This window comes from Nymphalis io, chromosome 7, assembly GCF_905147045.1.
Source record: "Nymphalis io chromosome 7, ilAglIoxx1.1, whole genome shotgun sequence".
In the NCBI taxonomy this organism is placed as follows: Eukaryota; Metazoa; Arthropoda; class Insecta; order Lepidoptera; family Nymphalidae; genus Nymphalis; species Nymphalis io.
Genome location: NC_065894.1, coordinates 5,689,853 through 5,712,373, shown reverse-complemented (window position 1 = coordinate 5,712,373; position 22,521 = coordinate 5,689,853). Strand labels below are relative to the sequence as shown.

Genomic DNA, 22,521 nt, shown 5'->3' with positions numbered 1-22,521 from the left:
CTGACTGGTCGAAATGATACTCTAATAAAAAAGAGAGAGGGAGACAAATAAACATCGATTACTATGGATAAAAAAGAACTAGGTATATGTTTGTCTAGTGTAGAGTAAAACAAAACAATTTGAACTATGAGATAACGTTCGAGCGCATATCTACGCTTCGGCATACTACGGGTACAAAATTGGGAGCGCTTATATGCGCTCCGGCAAACAAAGGATTAATCCATCTTCGATTGGAATAGGCTTATAATTAATATTAATTATTTGGTAAAATATTGGAAAATGTTTTATTGAAATTATGTGGATTTAATAATGTGGTGACTTTAAAATACATTTATTAGAAATCCGTAGTACAAGTATAGTGATCTACCATTAAATTCATAAAACCTCGGTAACTTATCCTTAGAGCCAACTTTTTTTTTTTTTTAACTAGAGGTGCGGAATCCGATGCAACATGTTTTGCCAATATATTTACCAATGATGTGCCGTAACATAAAATAATTTATCATAAATATATTAAATTCCGATCATTGGCTTGACAGACAGTTGACTACATTTAAATATCAAATAAAAATTGAATGATAATAATTAACAAACAAAAACATAAACAAACATTTGTCAATACGAATCGAATAGAGAAGTAATATTAAGGCAAAGCCCTCATTTAATTATTCATTTTATTTACATATATTAGATGACTGGCGATGCCACTTACACTAACTAGACATCATTAATATAATATAATAAACTACAAGAATTAAAAGGAAATATGATAATAAATATAAGAGACTAGAATTAAAACTAGTGTTTTGATACCTATCTATTAACGATAAGCCAATTACTTCAGACCGGGATGTTTCAACAGCTTTTGAATTTTTTTTTGCTGAAATTACAATTTAAACTACAATATCACTCATTTTCTCTCTTACCATATATTATGTAATTTTAAATATTTTCCGTGTATCTATAAAAATATCTGTTGATTCTAACAATATGACATTTATGAAATTAAGAAAGAATTAAGAATGGTTATATTGTTATATGGTGGACTTATATGGTTTATATTATAAAATGTAGGACAATTATATAATCCAGGCCGATCTTTCAAATTTCCATTTTTAATCGCGTTGCTTAAAAAGTATGAAAATTTCATAATCGAAAAATCCAAACAGTTGGTTGCTCGAATGATCATTCGAGTTATTCATTTCGATTCGTTCATCTCGAAGCATTAATGTCAGACCGCAGACGTCAGTTGTCACTTGTCAATGTCTCATTGTTGACGTAGTGTCATTTTTCATAGAAACATTTACTTACTATTTTTAGTTTAATTCGTTTTCCCACGTTTTCAATTTAGATTTATTCACGTTACTCAAATTATAATAGATCTTTATTAGAAGTGAAGTAGTGAAGTAAAATAACTAATAATTATGGGTCGAAAATTGCAATCTAAACAAATGTCGAAAAAGCGAAATCAAAAAGAAGGAAATAAATTTATTCAACAAAAGCGTAAAGAACTTTCGAATTTAGTAGATAAACTACTTAAATTAACAAGCATATTTCAAGCTACGGGTACTGTAACCAAGAGTTGGGAGCACCATTTACAAATTGAAGCAATAATAAAGGATATTATGAATATTGAAACACCTTTGGCAAAAAATGAACGAAGCCAGAGAAAATTATATTTAGAAAAGTATGTCAGTTGGTTACAAGATAATGGAGCGCAATTCGATGGTAATTATTACCATCACGAATATGTATATTGGCTATCACAAATACTTCTTGAATATTTAAAATAATACCTATTTAATTACAGGTATTGATATTACTGATTTTGATGGCTATGAACTTGGTTTGAAAGCAACCAAAGAATTTACTGAAGGATCTCTAATATTGACTGTACCTTGTAAAGTCATAATGAGTGAGAAAGATGCGAGGGATTCAGACCTTGCATCATTTATCAATGTTGATCCTCTTCTTCAAAATATGCCAAATATTACGTTAGCTCTGTTTTTACTTCTTGAAAAGAGTAATCCAGGTAATTATATTACATTACTAATGCAAAATCTACTACTGTTAATGTAAAATATTGTATATATAGAATTAAGTTCCTACTTAAAATTGTAAAATATTTATGAACATTATAATTTTAACTTACCAAGAAAGCAACAGGAAAAGAATTATTATTATAATAATTAGTTATAAATGATTAGATTTTGTTCTCTCAATTTTTACATACACATACATATAGCCCATTTTATCACAAGTGTGGTAAAGACAAATAAACAACTTTGACATTGAATTGACATAATATTATTGGTTGAGATCTTGAATAATCTATGCTATTCTCTATTTTCTTATGAAAAGGGGGGTTTGAATGTTATCAGAGTTATTAATGGAACATAGGAAGTAAAATGAAAGTAAATATAAGTAATTAAGTGGAATAGTTTGTGTTCTAAATAATAAAAAAAAACTATAAAATAAATTATTAAGTATAAAAAATAAGCGCAATCATATAGATTTTAGTTTCACTTAGACTTATTAAATTTCTATTTATAACGAAATATCAAGTAACAAACTAATTAAAACTTTTGTATAATTGATTGAGATGATATGTTTACACTGAAATGTTACTGTTACTTTATTTCAGACTCATTTTGGAAACCATACATAGACTTTTTACCAGAGAAATATTCTACAATACTCTATTTTACATCGGACGAATTGGCCGAGCTTCGGGTAATGAATTCAAATAGAAAAACATAATTATATGTGAGAACATATTGATAATTTATTATAATTCCTTTTATTAATTGCAGCCTTCACCTGTATTTGAGTCATCGTTAAAGTTGTACAATAGTATTGCCAGGCAATATGCTTACTTTTATAATAAAATTCATACCTTGGATGTACCAGTTCTAAATAATTTAAAAGAAATATTTAGTTACGAAAATTACAGGTAAGAGGTAGAATAGTAAAATATTCTTAATGCTCACATTAACTTCATCTTTATAAAAATTGAAACTATTGTGTCTTTCTTTAAAATTTATTATTTAATTAAATTAAACTCCAACACTTACATCAATTTATATTAAAAATTAAAGACAATTGCACTTGCCACATAATACTGAAGTCCAGTTAAAATTATATACAACATACAAAGCAGCTTATATCAAATGAAAACAATTTAATGTTAAATACAAAATAGTTTTTAAAATTTTGATTATTCACTTTTTTTAAAACCCATTTTTAAATCTAACTATAACTGTTGTCAGGTCACTAGTAAGCAAAAATAATAAATATTAAGAATTATGTTTAAAATCAGTCTAAACTTTAACTAAAATTCTGCTAAATCTATTGAAACGGCTTCCTTAAAGTGTCCCACATATATTCAGGTGATTCACTCCCAGCACGAGTATCAATTGAATCAATAGCATATATGTTTGAAGAAATCATAGGACTCTTACTACGAGTACTACTATTGATTTTGTGTCCCTTTCGATTTTCGAAAATAGGACTTGGTAAACATTCTTCTTCTTTAGCATGTGTCTTTTGGAACATTTTGTTTTGTTGCTTCCATTTCAGAATAGCATATGTAAGTAAAAACAAAATAAGAACTAATCCAATAATACTTGCTGTAACCACTGCTACTGATTTGGTATTGTTGTTAGAAACTGTATTAGTTACACTAGGTGTTTGCGTTAATTCGACATTTTCGAATAATTTCATTTCCAATAGTTCGTCAGATGTAATTCTGCTATCAAAGTCTTTCAATTTTTGTATATCTTCCAATACTGTTAAGCTGTCACCATCAATTTCTTTTTCCAAATTAATTTTCTTCAATGTTTGAGATATTGTCAAATCTGAAATTAAATATTTTTAATTCAAAGTTAAATACTTAATAATTATTATATACTTTGTGTATTATTATGTAGTTACTTAATATTTATTAACACATTATATGGATTCACTTACCATCTCTCGAATGTTTCTTTACTTCATGATTTTCTTTTTGATGACTCTGTTGCATTAGAGTTATTAAATCATTCCATGTTATTAAATCTTTTTCAGTGTTTAATAGACGACTTTCTCTTGTTGATTCGTGATTCGAAATATCATCTTCAGAATTGTTTTCAAATGCTTTTTTGCTTTCATCGTACAAACTTTGTCCTTCATTATCGATTCGACTAAAATTTTTAAACAGCGATATAATACCCATATTTTCTCCGTTTTCGTTGACGTTGTTACCGAAATCCATTACTACTGGAATGTTTAAATTATTTGATGCATTTAGATTGGGTTCGATAGTCGTAGTTTTAGGATCATATGAATTTGCTTCTAACAAAGCTCTAAGCGGATATGTTTCCTTTGATATCGGTTCTATAAGTGACTTCGACAAAAATGGTTCCGGTGGGTTAGGTTCTTTTGATGTGTTGTGAAATATATCTGCCAAATGTACATGACTAGAACCCCTCTCCCTATGTTCCACTAACTCTCTTATCGTCATATTCCTCTCCTTAAGTATTTTTGAAAGCCTTGCGCTAGCTGCAATAAAAATATAAAAATGTATTTAACTATGAATCATCAATATTTCATATGGTAATGATCATATAAATAATTATAATTTATTTTTAGTATTTAAAAACTTCCGTTAAATAAGCAGTATTCCGTAAGTAAAATGTAATTAAATATTCAAATAATTTATAAGTGAATGCAAAATTTAGTTCACTTTAAGTGAAAGTTTTCAAGAATTGTAGTAAACATTTATTAAGTATTATAATACATTTAATTATAAAATTCCCAATTTAATTATGATGATGATGGCAATAGAGATTAGCCAACTACGCAGGAGATATTATAGTGCACAAGTGTTTGCGCAAAAACAGGTGCACTCTCTATTCCCAAACTCTCATAATCTGATGGGACGGCAATCCGACACGACCGGAAAGAGTTCAGGAGAAGGACCAATGGCTTTACGTGCTTTCCGAGGCACGGGAGTGTACACACTCCAAATTCCAGACTCTGGGCTGCTACTGAGAATTTTCTGACAGAAAACCCAATAACTTTTTATTGGCCCGACCTGGGAATTGAACCCAGGACCTCCGAGTCTGCGGCCTTATATTAAGCCACTAGATCAACGAGGCAGGGTAATTTAACTATACTGAGCCTGTAACAAGGCTCAGATACTTACCAAGATCATCACTAAGAATTTCATCTATTTCATATTTAGCAGTTTCTCCAGTAGTGAATGGAGCTTGCGTTGTTGAAAACGTTAATCTGTGGTTTCTTTGGGGTATTCTGGTAGATCTAGTTATTTCATTTATAGTATTTGAAACTTCTGTGGTCATGAAATCTTCTAAAGTTGAAAAATCTTCTTCCTGGTCTGAATTTGTTGTTCTTGTCTGTGTTTTAGAAATAATCTCGGAACCATAAATCTTGTTTAATCCTTGTTCGGATGGTTTCTTGTAGTGGTGGTTTAACTCAGGTGATTCAGTAGTTGAAATTTTTTGCTTAAGACGCTTCCTTTTTATTCGATTGCTGTAAGCTTGCCTTCTCAATTCAGAAGAATTTACTAGAGGTCTTAATAAAGGTACAATTTTAGGCTTTTCAGTAGATATGACTTTGTCTTCTTTAACAACTTCATTTATAACTGCTGTTGTTGGCGGAGCAGTTTCTGTTCCAGAATTTAATCCAGTGTCAGTGGATTCTAAACTTACAATTTTGTCAGGGTCAGTATAAAATGTTGTTTCTGTATTTAATGAATCAGAAGAATCAGTAGTAGTTTCGAATATTTGTTCAGCAGTTGTTTCTTCGGGTGTCAAAGTGGTAGTAGTCAATTTCACAACGACATTTAAATTACTTGCAACATTAGGTTCTGTCATAGTTTGACCTCTCCGTGTCATTGCAGGTAATATATCGTTCCATTCTTTTGACTTTGTCAAAGTTTTGCTGTTTTTGTATTTAAGTGACGTTAGAGTTATTAAATCTCTGCTTAATTGCCCTTTATAAGTATTGTTTAATGGTGGCCTCATTCGTAATTTTCTTCGAATACCTAATGGAAATCGACGTCTTAATATGTTTTGTGTAGTATTCTCTAATAATAAAGATCCTGATTTTTCGAAATTTTCTGTACCACTAAAAGTAGCGCTTTCCGTATTTGTGGAGCAATCTGTCGTTGTTTCTATATCTTCTTTACCTACTTGATTTACATAATTTTGTGGTCTTTCTTGATCTTCTGACTCAGGGATTTCAGCAACTGAATCTACAGATTTTACATCGCTGTTAACAAACACAGTTTGACTTTTAATTGAACTTGCGTCTTGATAATCAATAACGTCTTTTCTTTGTAGAACTGTTATAGCCTTTTCTTTACCATGAAGTAAATCGGCTAGAGATAAATTATTTTGTTGTAATATTTCGCTTAAACTTTTTCCATTTGATTTCCGAAGAATAGCCTTTAAAGTATAAGGATCTAATGGTCCGTTATCCTGAAAATGTTAATAGTATTTGTGAGATCATTCATCTTTATTTATTTAAAATTTTAATTATTAAAAAAAAATTAACATATCATAATTTTAACACTATATCTATTTTACTTTAAACATTCAAAAATGTCAAAGAATTTGTCGTGACTTCTGTAAGATACAATAAAGAAAGATAGTTAAATTAAATAAATTATTAAGCGTACAAAGTTACAAAATACAGTATAAATACTACAAAAAAGTACAAAATAATCCTATAGTTTTTTTTTCTAAACTAATAAATTATATTGTGACAAGTATCTAAGTATATCTTTTGATTTATTATATTAAAATGTAAGTAAAGTTTGTAAAATGTTTTAAACTATAAATATTGTTTAAAATATACTTAATGAGTATTTATAAAATTTTAAATATAAATTAAAGAACGGAAAGTGTTTACCTTTGGCATTTCCACATCGTTATTTATAGTACTAAATTTGTCTTTTATTTTTTCATTTGTTGTTATTAAAGTCGTATTCAGTTTTACGGGCCATCTTGCATCTTTTTGTGAAACAGCTTCATATTTCAAATTATTTTTTATATTGTTTGTTTGAGTTGTCACTTCAACAAATTGCGCTTCACTTTGGTCATCAATCTCTATGTTAGACTCGATTTTTTCATTCCCATCCCTGTCATCATTACGACTACTGTCTATAATGCTATCAATTCGAGTTTCTTTTTCGTGTAAAATTTCTTCACTACTGTCGGGCCGATCGTTTGGTCTAAATTCGTTTGATTCTGGCCAAGTTTCTAGTGGTGGCCTTTTTCTTCTTTGACCACGTCTTCGTAATGGTCGTTCTAACCCTTCGTCGGTCCAATGCATAGGTCGATTGCGATCTCCCGCATCTTGATAGTCGATTTTCTTTCGGCGTCTTCTTGGCATTTCAATGACGTCCTGTTGATAATCTTGAGATGCTGCTTGTCGGTAAATTATACCTTCCGATGCAATATCTTCCAGAGATTGATGCGGACGTCGCTTCCGCTTACGCCTTCTTCGTCTCATTGGTTGATTAGAACCATTATCATCCCAATCTTCTTGATTAACTGGCGAGAGTGGTGTCGTTTCTGGTTCTACTTCCATAGCCCTCCATGACTGAAATGAAACAAACATTTAATTTATTTTTTTATTATTACAAATAAGATTTTGGGTTATTTTAATTAGGTAATTTGTATAAAATTGTTCATATTATCAATTACTAACAAAATATTTTCTAAAACTTGGTCTTAATATCTTTTCCAACGTTATTTTTCTGATCAGATGTTTCATAAAGAGACAGTCCATTACAACGCTACATGCTCTACATATTGTGCACATTGTTGCTTAATCGTTAAAAAAAATATCCGCTGAATTCTTGTAAATGTGACAAAACGTAAGTCAACAGGGCGAAAGGATTTACTTCAAATAACAAATTGTTTCAATTTCGTTTGGTTCCCGTCTTTCTAAAAGGGTCATTAGTCATATATTCAGTAGTCATAACAATATTTGATAAATATTAATTACAAAATAATATGGTACGTCTTAGTGAATTCTCTTAAACTCTCAGGTTGTACTCGATATTTAAAGAATCATTAGTGTACCTACAATAATAATAATAATAATGTTCTCCAGACCGATTTCGGCCATGGCGGCCAATCTCAAGAGAGATTAGCCAACTACGCAGGAGATATTATAGTGCATAAGTGTGTGCGCAAACACAGGTGCACTCTCTATTCCCTAATTCTCATAATCCGAGAAGATGGCAATCCGTCACGACCGGAAAGAGTTCAGGCGCAGTACCCAACGGCTTTACGTGATTTCGAGCCACGTACACTCCACACACTTCCAACTTCCTGACTCTAGGCTGCTACTAAGAATTTTTTTGACAGAAAAACCCAATGTTTTTATTGGCCCGACCTGGGAATTGAACCCTGACTGGCTAGTTGGCTTTACTGATGTAAAGCCACTAGACCAACGAGGCAAGTCATCTTCAGTATTAATATTGTATTCAATCGTTTTTGGGATACGAGTAACTGAGCCTTTGAAGTAATTCCTAAACATATAAATAAAACTTACGGAACGTTTTTTATAGGGACGAGACGTTGGACGAATCGGATTAATTTAGAAACCGGATATTAAAGCATAAGATTTTTTTAATATTATTTTAGGTTTCATAAAATAAACAGAGACCATATTATGTAAATGCATAACATGTCAAATTATGAACATTTGTATTAAGCACGATCAATTCATACGTGACATTAGCGAAATAGTCTGACCTGCGAGCTCAATCAACAGCCATTAACAAAAGTTGCATAAGTAAAAATTTATAAACTATTTATGTCAATTACAAGCCGACCGCAAACTCGACAGTCACACCGCACCAATCCACCATCACACCGTTATCTCGGAGACGAAAGCGGTTACAAAACAGATGTCATAATGCTCGAGGAAAGTCGAAAGCGAATATACCGGTTTTCAGTCAAGTAGTGCTCGTTTATTAAATTTTATGCAAATAAACATAATACCGATACTATTCCGGTTTGGAAGTTCCGCGTTTTGTTATTCTCGGAATAAAACAAGTGTAGCAAGCAATAATAATTATCCAAACCTTATGTATGGATTCTTAATGTATCGACTAAGAAAATCAGAAACATATTACGTTTAATGCTTAAATACTTACGTAGTGGGTGGTGTTGTGTTTTGTTTTATTTGTTGCTTTTATTATGATATTGTTTTACGTATCTCATTAATAAAAACAAAACATTTCTATAGTTAGTAAACGCAAGTAACAGGCTGTATATGTTATCTGGGTAAAGACATTATCTCCTCTTAAGGAGAAGTAGAGAAAAGAGCTTATACCATCATGCTGCTCCAATACGGGTTGGCTGTCACACCTTAGGAATTTCAACCCACAGGATAAATTTCAGCATAGATATAACTTAAAAAACGTAGGAAAATCTGATAGGTTAAATAATTTAGTTCGAACTATAAGATCCAACTTCATCATGTTAAAATACGCCTTACGGCGGAGTGACTTTTTAACCGTTATTATAAGATGGGCTAATAGAAAAAAAATCGATTCGTATATTATGTTTTATCCTATTATATAACAATATATTATTTTTTTGAGCTTTTGCGGTCGTTGGTCTATGGTTGATTGGTCTATGGAGAGGCATATGTCCTAGAGGTGGGTTATGATTGGCGGTTGTAAATGATATAATGTGTATAATATACAGTTTTTCGTCTTACCTATAAAATAGCGAAAATGTAGATAGGCCCTATAGTTCCTATGCCGGTATAAGGTATTAATGTGGTTAAACCTATTTTCATGAACATTACTTATACTGTCAAACCCAACATCGCTCCACTTATGCCTTTAAAAGGAACCTGTATCTGATATTATAACCAGTTTTCAGATTGAAGTAAAATCGTCCTAGTTTACCTTATATATATTATTGATCGGTTTTTAACCGATTTAAAAAAGGAGGTCATTTTTTCATATATGTTACGCGATTATGCGAACCGATTAATTAATTATTTTTTAGTAAATAGGCTTGAGAGTAGTGCGATTTAAATTAAACGAGTCAAGATTAGGCAATATATACATGTGTATATATGTAAATTTGAATAATGGCTTACCTACTATCCATATTACTTTTTATAACGCTACTAACAATATTAAACCAACACTACGGCTAAAATTCATTACAAATGGCAATTTGTAATATATTTGTAATAATGTTAATATAATTTAACAAAATCTGAACTAAAATAAGTAAAATACAAATATTAGTGTAAGCATGAATAATATAATAAAGATAATTCGTTTGAAAAATTTATTCTAAATGAATTATCGAACTAAAATCAAATGCTAGACTTATTCAGATGTCATTTAGGTTTTGTTCAGTGTTCTTACTTGTAAAGTTGAGAGAGTTTTGTATTAACCATATAATTCCGTCTTGTATTTGCGGATAAAATTGTAGATTGTTTTCTTAAGATACCGGAACATTAAAATATAGTTACGTAATTCTACTTAAACAAACATTTTCGAAAGTTTCACAGCTAATCTGTTTACAAAACCATTAAATCAAGTAAATGTCGACGCGTAAAAAGTCATCAAAGTACAAATGAAAACTTCCATTGTTAATTAGTGAAGAATGAAGATTGTTTTAGAGTTTTTGTTTTACCTTTAAATTTCAAGCACCGAATGTTGAACTGTAGAACTAAATTGACAAATATGGATTATATTATTAAGAAGTTCTATATTACGGTTTCACGTCGGAATGTTTATCCAAATCGAATTATTATTTAGTGTATAAAAAATGAAGAAAGTTAGCTGTTTTACAAATTCTCGCTAAATTAGCTGTGATATATGAACTAATTGCACGATTGCGTGTCATTTGAAGTAATAGTAATAAATCAATAACATACACACATACATTCTTCATAAGATAATTTATAAGTATACTTCTAAGCATCATCAGCTTTAGTTCTTTATCAGATAGGACGATCTTTCGGCGTTTCTCACCACATTGATAATAACACCACCACGATATTAACAGAGCCTTATGGCCATCGCCATCGTACACGTTTTAATAGTCTCTTTATCGCCTAATTGAAAACTTAACTCGTAAGGATGAACATTGCACTCCTTAATGCAGTGTAAATATCAATAAATGACTACAAAAACTTTTTTCGTTTAACTTTGTCATAAGCATTTTGGCACCCCTTACCAATTGGCGTCTAGAGCAACTGCTCTCTTCGCTCTAGCCCAAGGCTGGCGATACTTCCAAATAACACATGTAACATCAATATATTATTCATTAAATATTTATAATATTTTCATTAAAGTATTAGTAGTAGTAGTTTCATAAAATAATAACCCATTACTAACGCATTTAGTTATGCTTATCGAATAGATATTACTAAAATTTACCTGGTCGTAGTTTGGTTGGCCTAAGTCCAAAGCTCTAGGTCTGATCTGTCTGTAGTTTTGTTCGTAATTTTCTTCGGCGGAGTGCACGATAATCACCAAAGCAGCTAACGTACTTAACAAGGGCATCGTAACCTTCCAAATACCACCCATATTACACTACCAAACAAATTCTAATAAGAACGGTCCCCGCACGATCAAGGTACACAAACTTATTACACTTCACTATAATTATATTGAATATGCTGTTTCAAATAATTGCAAGTACATGTAATTTAATGTTCGAAAAACGAAAATAAGAAATCACAGAAGGAAGAAAAAAAGACAACGAAGAAAGTCCTTATCGTCTACACTCATGCACTAGAATAGTCTTGCTCAGCACACGTTTAATCGAACTTTTAATTCGACATAATTTATTTGTAAACACTCCGATAGGGCTCGGCGGCTTGAAGCCAATTATGTTACTGGTTGATTAGTGGTGATAAATGAAAGATTTCTCATGCGAGTTTCCCCCTTTTTTTAAATTTCGAACGTGAAAGTGACTCGACTCGACACGTTCGCGCGCGACAGTACGGTGCGTAAGAGTGGCGATCAAGCTTCATCGTCTTCGAAGAACTTGAAACCGTACTTTTTGCGCTTTATTGTTTTGAAAGATTTGCTTTTTTATGTGGAGCCTGTGTGCAAATCCTAAGGCTTTGCTTATAAACGTGGTTTAGCGGATGATTAGTTACACAACGATGTCGTCTTCTTTTTTATGATTAATCAATGACAAAAAAGAGCTAAATCATATTCTACGTTATTTACCGACTGTTATAAAAGTAAGGCTGTTAAATAAAAAAATGACTTTTTTGGTTTCAATTATAATATATGTAATAAATAAGGTAAAGTAATAAACAAGAAACTGTTACTTTATTAAGCCTTACCTTATTTTGTCTATGTGAATATACTTAAAGCCATTCAATTTTTTTTTGTAGATTCGTTTAATTTGATTATATAGAGAAGTGTTATATTTAATTTTATGTAACTGTTTTCTAATTTAAATATATTTCAAATGTTTTATTTTAAAACATGACTTAGCTTAATAATAGATTGCATAATGAGAGAAACAGATGATCAAAGATTAGGTAAACGTTCTTAGAATATGGTTATCATTTCATTTTATATTATATAAAAATGTTATATTCGTTATTAATATTGTATTAGACTATTAAAATTTAAAATATGATAAATGTAGCAACGTCTTCGTACGGTGATATCTTTGATAAATTTCTAATAAGCATAAAGATTTGAACCAAATACCAAATTGTGTTAGTAAAAATATATAAGTTTATAAAATAGTTATATATAAACAATAGTTTGGCTAAGTTAACTTTAGCTATGCTAGACCATGAACATTACTACTTATGTAAACATATAATAATAAAAAACGATTTAGTAACATTAAGACGAATCAATGGTAGTGAATTATCATTGTTTTTTAATGACAATTTGCTCACACATATTCAAGCAAACCGTTACTTTAAATTTATGTATAAAGACTATTTTGTTTTAATGAGTCACTTTTGGAATATACCATAAATACGCCGATGGTCACAGTTTTTGTGTTTTGAAAAAAGAATTAGAACATTTTTTCTAAATCTGAAATAGTTTAGCGCAAAAGTAAGTATTTTAAAAACAAAGCTATGCCCAAATAAGTACCCACAGATCATGTTGTTTATGAAACTTAGCTATGGAAGTACATACATATCATAAATTATTGCGATGTAATTTTCATTCGCGAAGATGCTGATCACTGATCATACTATTATGTATGTGAAACGGAATGTGCGCACGCGCCGCCTCCCATGCGGAATGCTCGTCGTCTAGAATTATCATTATTCGCGAATCTATAATGGAATAATGATATATCACTATAGTTTTTATATATTCTTAACTCTCATTCCTTAACGATGTTTATTTTGTGATCAACATTTCTAGAAATATAATTTTTACATAAATGTATGGTTTCGTTTGATTCCATTACAAGTAGAGTCTGGGAATTATTCCACTTAGACAATACTCATGAAAATACAGTTTTTATTTTAATTTATTTATATATTTTGTTATTATTGTTGATAATATTATTGGTGGGTTTCCTATAATATATGAAATATTTTATTTAAAGTGTTTTCACGATAGTCAAATCATATCGCAAAGATAATGAACACGGCAGCTTGTTTATAAAACATTATTGTTTATTATTTGTTTTGCTAAACAATTATTACAAAACCACTTCCTGAATGCCGAGTCGATAATAACCTGAGAATTACAATTTTCACGCCCGCCTGCTCCATGCTGTTTCTCTTAAACTATTTTCTCTAGATATTGCTTTGTATATACTTACCGTCATCTTAACGTTTATTTACTTTCAAATCTGAGGCGGTTCAGTGGATAGGAAACGTTATTTTTAAGTGAAGGTAACCGGATCAATTTCATATAAAATATAGAATGACACTTTTATTGCGACACACTACAGATTAAACAAATAATGATAATATACATTTTATTTTTGTCAGTCTTGTGTGTAAATCAATAAAGAAAAGTAAAATTACCCGTTAGAAGATTATTAACAAAAAAAACAGGCAAGATTTGAGTGGATATTAATATTTGACAACCTCACTATCAGTGTGGTTGTCAAATATAGAGGTGAATTAGTTTGCATCTGTCACAAGAAATTTTATATTTAAGTAAATCCTTAAAAACATGTACTATAAACACGAAAGTGAGTTTGTTTGTTACGCTTTCAAGTCTTATCTACTCAATCGATCTACATGAAATTTTGTATAAACATTGTCAAGGGGACAGGAAAGGACATAACCTAACAACTCCTCCCCCTCACACGCGGCAAAGCCGCGGGAGGATACTAGTACTCTGGTAACTGAATTTTCATTAATGAATTCAAATTTATTCATGTTCTATAAAAAAATGAATTTTCACCTGCTTTATATTGCTAATTTGATTCGCGTACTTTTTAAAAAAAAAACACATTGAACACTTATTAGCTTTTTAATGTCGCTTGTATCGAAATCACTATGTTTAATGATCAGTTTGATGTTATACACAACGATCTATTATATAGCGAAAGAATAAATTATTGCTATATTAATTACACAGTTTTTATTACGTATTATAACCTCTCTCGTAATGAAATCCACACTCGATCTCGTCTGAATCGCCGTCACAGGTCATTGTTTGCATAATTTCTCACACTCTTACTTTCCTGAGTAAACTACAGAACTACATCACATAATATCTACTAAGAGAACATATACGCTTATGTTTTTTTATAATCGTATTTGTATTATCAAATTTACGAGGTAAATGATATGATATAAATGTATAAAACAATAACATGAAATTCACGTCAATATCAGTTTTATAAGTCTTTAACGTATTCAGAGTTGGAAATTGCGAGAATTTAAAATTAAGTTATTAATTTAGACTAACCATCTAGAAATCTAGTCTAGATCTAGATTTTTTGTTATAAAACCTTTTCTTTGAGTAACTAACTGTTTTACTTGATTGTTAAATAGTTTTTTTTTTGGTTTTATGTCGCAAATACATTGTGTAAGTAAAGTTTAAGACGACCGCATTGTAAGTGTATGTAAGTGCACACTTAGAGATCGCTTAAGAACAAAACCCCGTTATGGCGTAAAAAATGTTATGGCGTATCATTATCGTTCTATATATTTGTGACCAAGTTTAAAATTTAATCTGTATTCTGTGTGACAAAGTTTAACATTTAATCTGTATTAAATGTTAAACTTTGTCACAAATATATAGAACACTAATGACGCGCCATAACATTTTTTAATTTTGTTAATTTAGGTAGTCTAGCTATAAATATAAAAGTATACATAATTGTGATAGAAGTAATTACCGACAATCCCAAATTGTCGAGAGTATTTACACGAGACAGTTTTAACAGTTATTTTGTTTTTAAAGTACTACTTGGTGTCACGAATTTATGTCTGGGTAAATACCACCCACTAATTAAGCACTAACTAACTTATTCTACCGCCAAACAGCAATATTGAATATTGTTGTGTTCCAGTTTGAAGCGTGAGTTGTAACTACAGGCATAAGGGACTACCTTCGTTCACTAGGTCTATGGCTCATTAAAAATTTAAGGGATGGTTAAAATTTCTCGCAGTGCCAATGTCTATGGGCGGTTGTGACCACTTACCATTAAATGGCACATTTTCAAGCCTGCCTACTTATTTGAAATGAATATTTTGTTGTCTCAGCTTTAATAATACTAAATTAGATGTCTACGTAAATTCTTTTGAAAAGGTTTATAATGAAACTATTAATAATAAAATGTAATTGGTTATTCAAATACCGTATTTCCTATTATTATGCAAATTAATTATGTAAAGAATTTCCAACCGCATTCAATTTGATGTTGGAGATAAATTGTTATTTGTCTTATGTAATACTTCTTGAATTCATTTTCTATAGCGCTATGTGATTAAATAGTTTAAAGAATTTTATGTAACGGTCTACTTATCAACGGAAATTGTACCCGCTCTTATATAATGTACATATATTTAAAAAAAAAAAATTGTTTCGTTGGCCTATTGGCTGACTTATAAGATCACAGATACCCAGGTCATAAATTCAAACATCGACTCGTGTCTGTAAAAAGTTTTGGGTCTTTTGTTGAAAAATTTTCAGTTATAACGTCTGGAAGTTGGCAGTTTACTCTCCCGTGCCTCGGAAAGGACATCTTTGCGTGATTACTTTAATCTTGCGCTTGAACTCTTACCGATTGTGTCAGATTTGCCTTCCCATCGGATTATGAGGTTGCACTATAAAATGTCCAGTCTAGGTGACTAGTCTCGCTTAAAAATGGCCGCCATAGCAGAAATCGATCACAAGGAGCACGAACTCATAAAAACAAAAAAATATTTATGGTGCTGTCTAAAATTCAAATTAAATGTTATAAACAATTAGTTCATTGTAAAATTGCCACTCGGAATTTAAAGTTCTTTTTTTTACTTTCAGTTCGTATCCCTTAACAGCTATCTTTTTACGTAACACAGAGCAGTATGTTAAATGTTTCCCTGAGAAAAGTAAAAGTGCAAATAAAACCATAATAGTTTATTGTTTTGATTCATTTTATAAACCTAACGAGAACTCTATTATATTCTTGAGGAAATGTTTGCGGCTTTGTTTGTTCAAATCTTTCATCTTATTTTATGTGAATACATTACGCACTATCTTCTTAAGTGAATGTCGTCTTAATTATATTAAAAAAGATTTTTTTTAGTATATTTTTATTATACATATATATATATATATATATATATATATATATATATATTATTATTTTATGTTATTACTAATATTTGTTTATAGTATTATCTATCATTAATATTGTAATTAATTCGGCAGGTGGGCGGTGTCTACGGTTATGACGAGGCTTAATAATATTCAAATTGAAGACCGACCGACGACAGCCTTTATACCTCTTTGGGACATGTGCAATCATGAACATGGAAAGGTACATTTTATATTTTATTCATATGAGCATCCGCATAAACAGATAGGATCAGTGGAACTACCCTGAAGCAGATACGCGGTTATAATCATCCAAGAAAAAACAATTAAAAAATATAAAATCCAAAATATATCTTAGAATTCTGTCACTTCACCCACGAACGCAAAAGAAATTAATTTATGTTTTATTTTAAAGTGAAAACAATCAATGTAATAAATTAAATTCGCCTTATTAAAAAAAATGATTGACATATCTTAAACTTAGACCAAATATAGAAGCAGAAGTAGGCAAGAAAAAAAGGTCATTATTCACTTTTAAAAAAATATAATTTTAAATTCGCAGTGTGTTGTCGGTCAGTGACCTAACACTCATTTTATCCTAATCATCTATCGCGTAATCCCTCAGTTTTCTTTTTCTCCCCATTCTCATTCACCAATTTACACTAATCACATCTATTCTTTATAAACATGACTGAATCATCATAAAATCAATAATCACTCTTTTCAGCAATTAAATACATAGGTTATATTTTAAATCGTGTATGTAATTTAATGAAACATAATTAAATGCTTTACATAAATACTGTCAGCCTTTAAACGTTTTCTGTGGCCTTGGGATAAATCTAGTTATGTAGTCATGATATATCTCAATGGATGTGAAAAAATATACAAGTATGAGTAATATTAAGCGATCACGAAACAAGCATATTGCTCATAGATAGTATCATAACGAGAGCTTTAGCTTGGCACCGCAACGCAACGCTTATCGTTTGATTGCAAATTTTTAGAAATAGGATTGGATCTAAGTTTTGTATTTTTCTAATAACTAACATTAACTACACAGTATTTTCTACATTAAAATTGTCATATCAAATTGACAGTACTTAATACTAACATATTAATATATTTTTTAATAAATAATTATAATTCGTCGTTATAAAATCTGCTAACCACATCGATGTACTTTAATCAAAAAACAAATGACCATTCTTAAATTGTTTTACTGATGATAATTACATTTAATTAATGTTTTTATAATTTAACGCAATACATACTTATATTATAAATGTGAAAGTGAGTTTGTCTATCACACTTTCACGTTTTGACGCGTGAATCTTCGTTATGTTTTAATTATGTAAGTTTTGCGATATTATTTTTTTAATGATGTAACGTTTTTTTTTAATTTAACGGTTTCAGACTCACTGTCATATAAGTATATCACTTTTTTTTTTATTTAGAAAACTATATAATAATAGTAAGGCTATTTTTTATTACTTAGTCATACAATCTGGAAAAAAATTTAAATTTATATAACAATTTATAATTATAATAGTGTATGATAAAATACAAAAGATAACAGCCAGATACAAGTGTGTCTATATGTGTCTCTCTCTCTCGTGTGTTTGTGTGTGTGTGTATGTACGTGTGTGTGAAATAGAATGCACCCGTGTCGGTGCTCACACTTGAGCATATATAATGTTTCTACTTACTTGCTCTCCGAAATCGGGTAGTATCATCGATATTGATAACGATCAATACTAACTTCTACTTAGTAGTTTTAGTAAGTGGCTTGATAGTTATATGTAATTAGTGACTAAATGACATTTGTAACATTACAGATAACAACCGATTACAACAAGGAGTTGAATCGTGGCGAGTGTTACGCGCTGCGCGACTTCCAGCGCAGCGAGCAAATCTTCATATTTTACGGAGCGAGACCGAACGCCGACCTGTTCCTACACAATGGGTTATTATTATCGCTTTTTATATTTGCATTCATTCAGTTTTTAACCCGTTCGTAATATTCTTAGTTATTCTTTATTCATTAAAAAAAAGAAAATTAATTGTAAATATTTTGCGCTGGAGAAAAACGAAAATATATAAATTAAATGAAATATTCTCGGTCACTCTGACCCAATTTTATAAACGCGCTTACCTTTTAATTCCTTTTATTTTGCTTATATAATTCTAAAGAGTTACGTTATCTTTATAAGTGCTTGCAAAATTAATTTGTAACGCAGTTGAATTATTTTGTCACTTCACTCGTAAAAGTACTACTACAACTATAAAAGATGTATCCGTTTATTCGCTGATACGGTTGCGTCCTACAATTTTAGGCAGAACAGCCAGGTCTTAGGTTGGACTTTGGCGGTGTATTCCATAGTTAATATTACTAACGCCACTAATGTATATGGGCTGTAGTGACTTCATCCTATAAATGTATAAATATAATATCGAATAAATATTAAACGCTAAACGTTTTCTCTTCTGTCACGTGTTGTAAACTGATTATTAAATTATTTAAAACTGTCTTACTGTAATAGACAAATGCGTATTCACCCTATGTATAATGAGGTACATGTCCGGGCAGGTCTTGTAGGACTGGCAGCCTAGCAGTCATAATCGTTACCCATTTTTAAATTTGACTTTTCTACAAGAACTTGAAGAACATACCTACACCTAATTAACCATAAATAAAATATTGACTTTTAAGGGGTGCCCGGAACATTACTGGTAACAGATCAGATCATTTCTTATTAAAGACATACCAAAACAAAAAAAGAAAAACAAAACACGGCTCACGAAAGATATTATATCACGTTAAGTGTATCCGTTTATAAAACAATTGCTTGTTTAACAAATCATACAATTGCTTAGTAAACAAAAAACATAAATGTAAACAAGATATATTACATAATGCACATGTGATATAAGAGTTACGTACGGTTCCGTCAAAACGTGCAAAAAAATTCGGATCAATTATATGCGGGCAGAGTTAAACGGAGTGTGCATAACGAAGTCATTATGATCTGAAAAATGGTTGCCTTAAACGCTTTGTAGCGCACGTTAACTTCTTTTTTTATGTACTTATTTACTTTTAAATTTTATATCTTTATTTTCGTTCGCATTTCTTATGATATAGGTGTTTTCGTTCACAATGAAAGTACTTATGTGTTATGAATGTAGTTTTTCACTGAACCACTTTTGCAAACAATAGACGAAAAAGCGAATGTACACCACCTTATGTTAAATGTACACCAGCGCCCACAAACATTGGCGATGTAAAAATATTAACCATTCCTTACATCGTCAATGCGCCACAAACTTTTGGAACTAAGATGTTATGTCCCTTGTGCCTGTAGTGAATGGTCCAATTACCCTTCAAATCGCAATACTATATACCAAGTACTGCAGTTTCGTCGTAGAATATGTAATGGGTAGGTGGTAGGAGAGGTGATACCAGACAGGCTTGCACAAAAACCTATCACCAAGTGATTTCTGTCATATGTCTATTCAAAAATCCGTATTAAAGCAGTGAAGTTAAATAAGCTTCAAGCTATCTCCTCTAAAGAAGAGGAGGCAGGTTCCTTTATTTTTTTGTAAAGGCTTTTTAGAATTCAATTTTTTTTTAATGTCTTGATGTTGCGTTACTTATTGTGTTAAAACCGTATTTATTAAATGTTTTTGACAGCTTTTGTTTTCGTATTTTTAGATTTGTTTACCCACAAAATCAACACGACAGTCTATCACTCGCCCTTGGGGTGAGTTCTAGTGATCCCCTCCGAGAGGCAAAGTTGGGACTGCTGACGAAGCTCGGTCTAACAGGAGTCACGCACTACAACCTATATAAAAACTCAAATCCCATAAGCGCAGAATTGCTAGCATTTATAAGGATATTTAATATGAATCAAGGTGGGTTTCACTCAGAAATTTCAAACTTAACATTCCATCCCCGTTCATGACAAAATGACAAATATTTATATAGAGCAAACGAATTTATGTTTATATATGTGGCTTCAATTTAGGGTGAAGTGATTTCTAAATTTGGTAAAAAAAAAATTTAAAAAATAATAATAAAGAGCCGAGATGGCCCAGTGGTAACAACGCGTGAATCTTAACCGATGAGCGTGGGTTCAAACTCGGCCAAGCACCACTAAATTTTCATGTGCTTGATTTGTGATTATAATCCATCTCGTGCTTTACGGTGAAGGAAAACATCGTGAGAAAACCTGCATGTCTAATTTCACTGAAATTCTGCCACATGTGTATTCCACCAATCCGCATTCGAGCAGCGTGGTGTAATAAGCTCCAAACCTTCTCCCCAAAAAGAGGAGAGGAGGCCTTTAGCCCAGCAGTGGGACATTCACATGTTGTTAGGGATTGCTTAATTTATTCTATTTCCATTTTGTCTCCATCAAGTTATAAAAATGCGTGTAATTTTTCGTGTTAATGCAGTTTCATGTTATGGAGCAAGTGTTAATTTTATGTTTTGAAAAAATAGCTCACAAACGATTCTAAACCGAAAAGTTAATCGGCACGTGAAAACATAAATTTCATTGAATTCAATTTAGAAGAAAGATAGAATATAGATAGAGAAAAAATACATAGAAACTAGATGAATTTCTAAAGGTGACAAATCGGGAGTCGTTGCCGAAGAAAGCAAATCGTACTCAGGTAAATGTTTTTCGTGTTATTTCCAGAGGAGCTCACGAAATGGTCCGCCCAGGGCGTGCCCGGCGACCTGGTGTCGGCGGACGGCGCCGGCGCGGCCGTCGACGCGCGCGCGTACTCGTACCTACTGACGCGCTGCGGACTCATCAAAGCCTCGTATAAGGACGCTGGGAACGATAATACCTCCGTTCATAGGTACATTTTATTTATATATATAGGTTTTTTATATTTCCATAGATATAGTTTTTATAATAGACACTACTTCGTGTTACACCCTCTCAAAAAACACGTCGTCTCTAGTCTTTCGTCTGATCTCTCTCCAATCGGATTAATGTACATCCGAACCGGTTGTAACTTTAAGTTTAATATATTCTTGTAAAATGCCAAGTCAAACTTACTTCCTACCTGCTCGAATATGATTAGAGATATCTCCTACACAGTTGGATAGCCCATTAAAAATGTTTGGTCTTCGGTCAGGATATATTTAGTGGTGTATAACGAATGAAGTTCTGTCTAATTACCCGCTAGTTAATTGTTTCAAAAAGAAATTGAAACATTTTTTTTATTTGAAATTTAAATTATCGTAGTTATAAGTTCCATTTAGTTTTACAATCATCAACAAAAAGTTGTTTTTTAATTGTAATTTATATTTTGTATAAGTAAACCTTTGTTTTTACTCTTTACAGGAATAATATAAAGCTACTAAAGAAATGTGAAGTACAAATATTAGATAATGCCATAGAGTACTTAAGGAATGTTTTAGAAAAACTTCCCACCGCTGAGAAACCTTAAATATATAATCATAGATCAATTATAATTTGAATCTTATTCTAATCGAGATAAGGTCGACTTTGTACAAGTTTAATTTAACTACGAACAAATCATGTCAGTATTGCAATATTTTTACTTTTTTTATACATCTTTTGTTATTATTTATTTAAGTAATTTCTTTACAACGAATTTTGAATTCATGTTTGTTTTTATGTGTGATGTGATTTGATTTCTTATGCAAGCGTGTATTTTTAATAAATATATTGTTTCGTAAAAGGGTTTTTCATTATAACTAAAATAAAAAAATAAAAAAAATGCTTAAAAATCTT

The 22,521-nt window shown here is 30.9% G+C and overlaps 2 protein-coding genes across 2 annotated transcripts; one reads left to right on the top strand and one right to left on the bottom strand.

Annotated features, from left to right (window-relative positions):
* The first annotated feature begins 1,266 nt into the window (after window positions 1–1,266).
* Window positions 1,267–22,468, top strand: LOC126769678 (actin-histidine N-methyltransferase). Its single transcript, XM_050488583.1, has 9 exons — window positions 1,267–1,728; window positions 1,811–2,032; window positions 2,645–2,733; window positions 2,814–2,953; window positions 16,865–16,973; window positions 18,589–18,716; window positions 20,463–20,662; window positions 21,451–21,616; window positions 22,108–22,468. The coding sequence occupies exons 1-9, from the start codon at window positions 1,425–1,427 to the stop codon at window positions 22,211–22,213; spliced, it is 1,464 nt and encodes a 487-aa protein (XP_050344540.1). The 5' UTR covers window positions 1,267–1,424; the 3' UTR covers window positions 22,214–22,468.
* Window positions 3,068–11,997, bottom strand: LOC126769662 (uncharacterized). The gene is made up of 5 exons (XM_050488547.1): window positions 11,432–11,997; window positions 6,916–7,608; window positions 5,186–6,482; window positions 3,970–4,539; window positions 3,068–3,857 (listed from the first exon to the last, which is right to left on the bottom strand). The coding sequence occupies exons 1-5, from the start codon at window positions 11,579–11,581 to the stop codon at window positions 3,349–3,351; spliced, it is 3,219 nt and encodes a 1,072-aa protein (XP_050344504.1). The 5' UTR covers window positions 11,582–11,997; the 3' UTR covers window positions 3,068–3,348.
* Window positions 22,469–22,521: the final 53 nt, after the last annotated feature.

Excerpts from the sequence above, each read along its gene's own strand:
- LOC126769678 (XM_050488583.1), top strand. The coding sequence starts at position 1,425 with ATGGGTCGAAAATTGCAATCTAAACAAATGTCGAAAAAGCGAAATCAA. Across the intron at positions 16,974-18,588 it reads GCAATCATGAACATGGAAAG|ATAACAACCGATTACAACAA; the intron begins GTACATTTTATA and ends GTAACATTACAG. Across the intron at positions 21,617-22,107 it reads GATAATACCTCCGTTCATAG|GAATAATATAAAGCTACTAA; the intron begins GTACATTTTATT and ends TACTCTTTACAG.
- LOC126769662 (XM_050488547.1), bottom strand. The coding sequence starts at position 11,581 with ATGGGTGGTATTTGGAAGGTTACGATGCCCTTGTTAAGTACGTTAGCT. Across the intron at positions 7,609-11,431 it reads GCCAACCAAACTACGACCAG|TCATGGAGGGCTATGGAAGT; the intron begins GTAAATTTTAGT and ends GTTTCATTTCAG. Across the intron at positions 3,858-3,969 it reads AAAGAAACATTCGAGAGATG|ATTTGACAATATCTCAAACA; the intron begins GTAAGTGAATCC and ends ATTTAATTTCAG.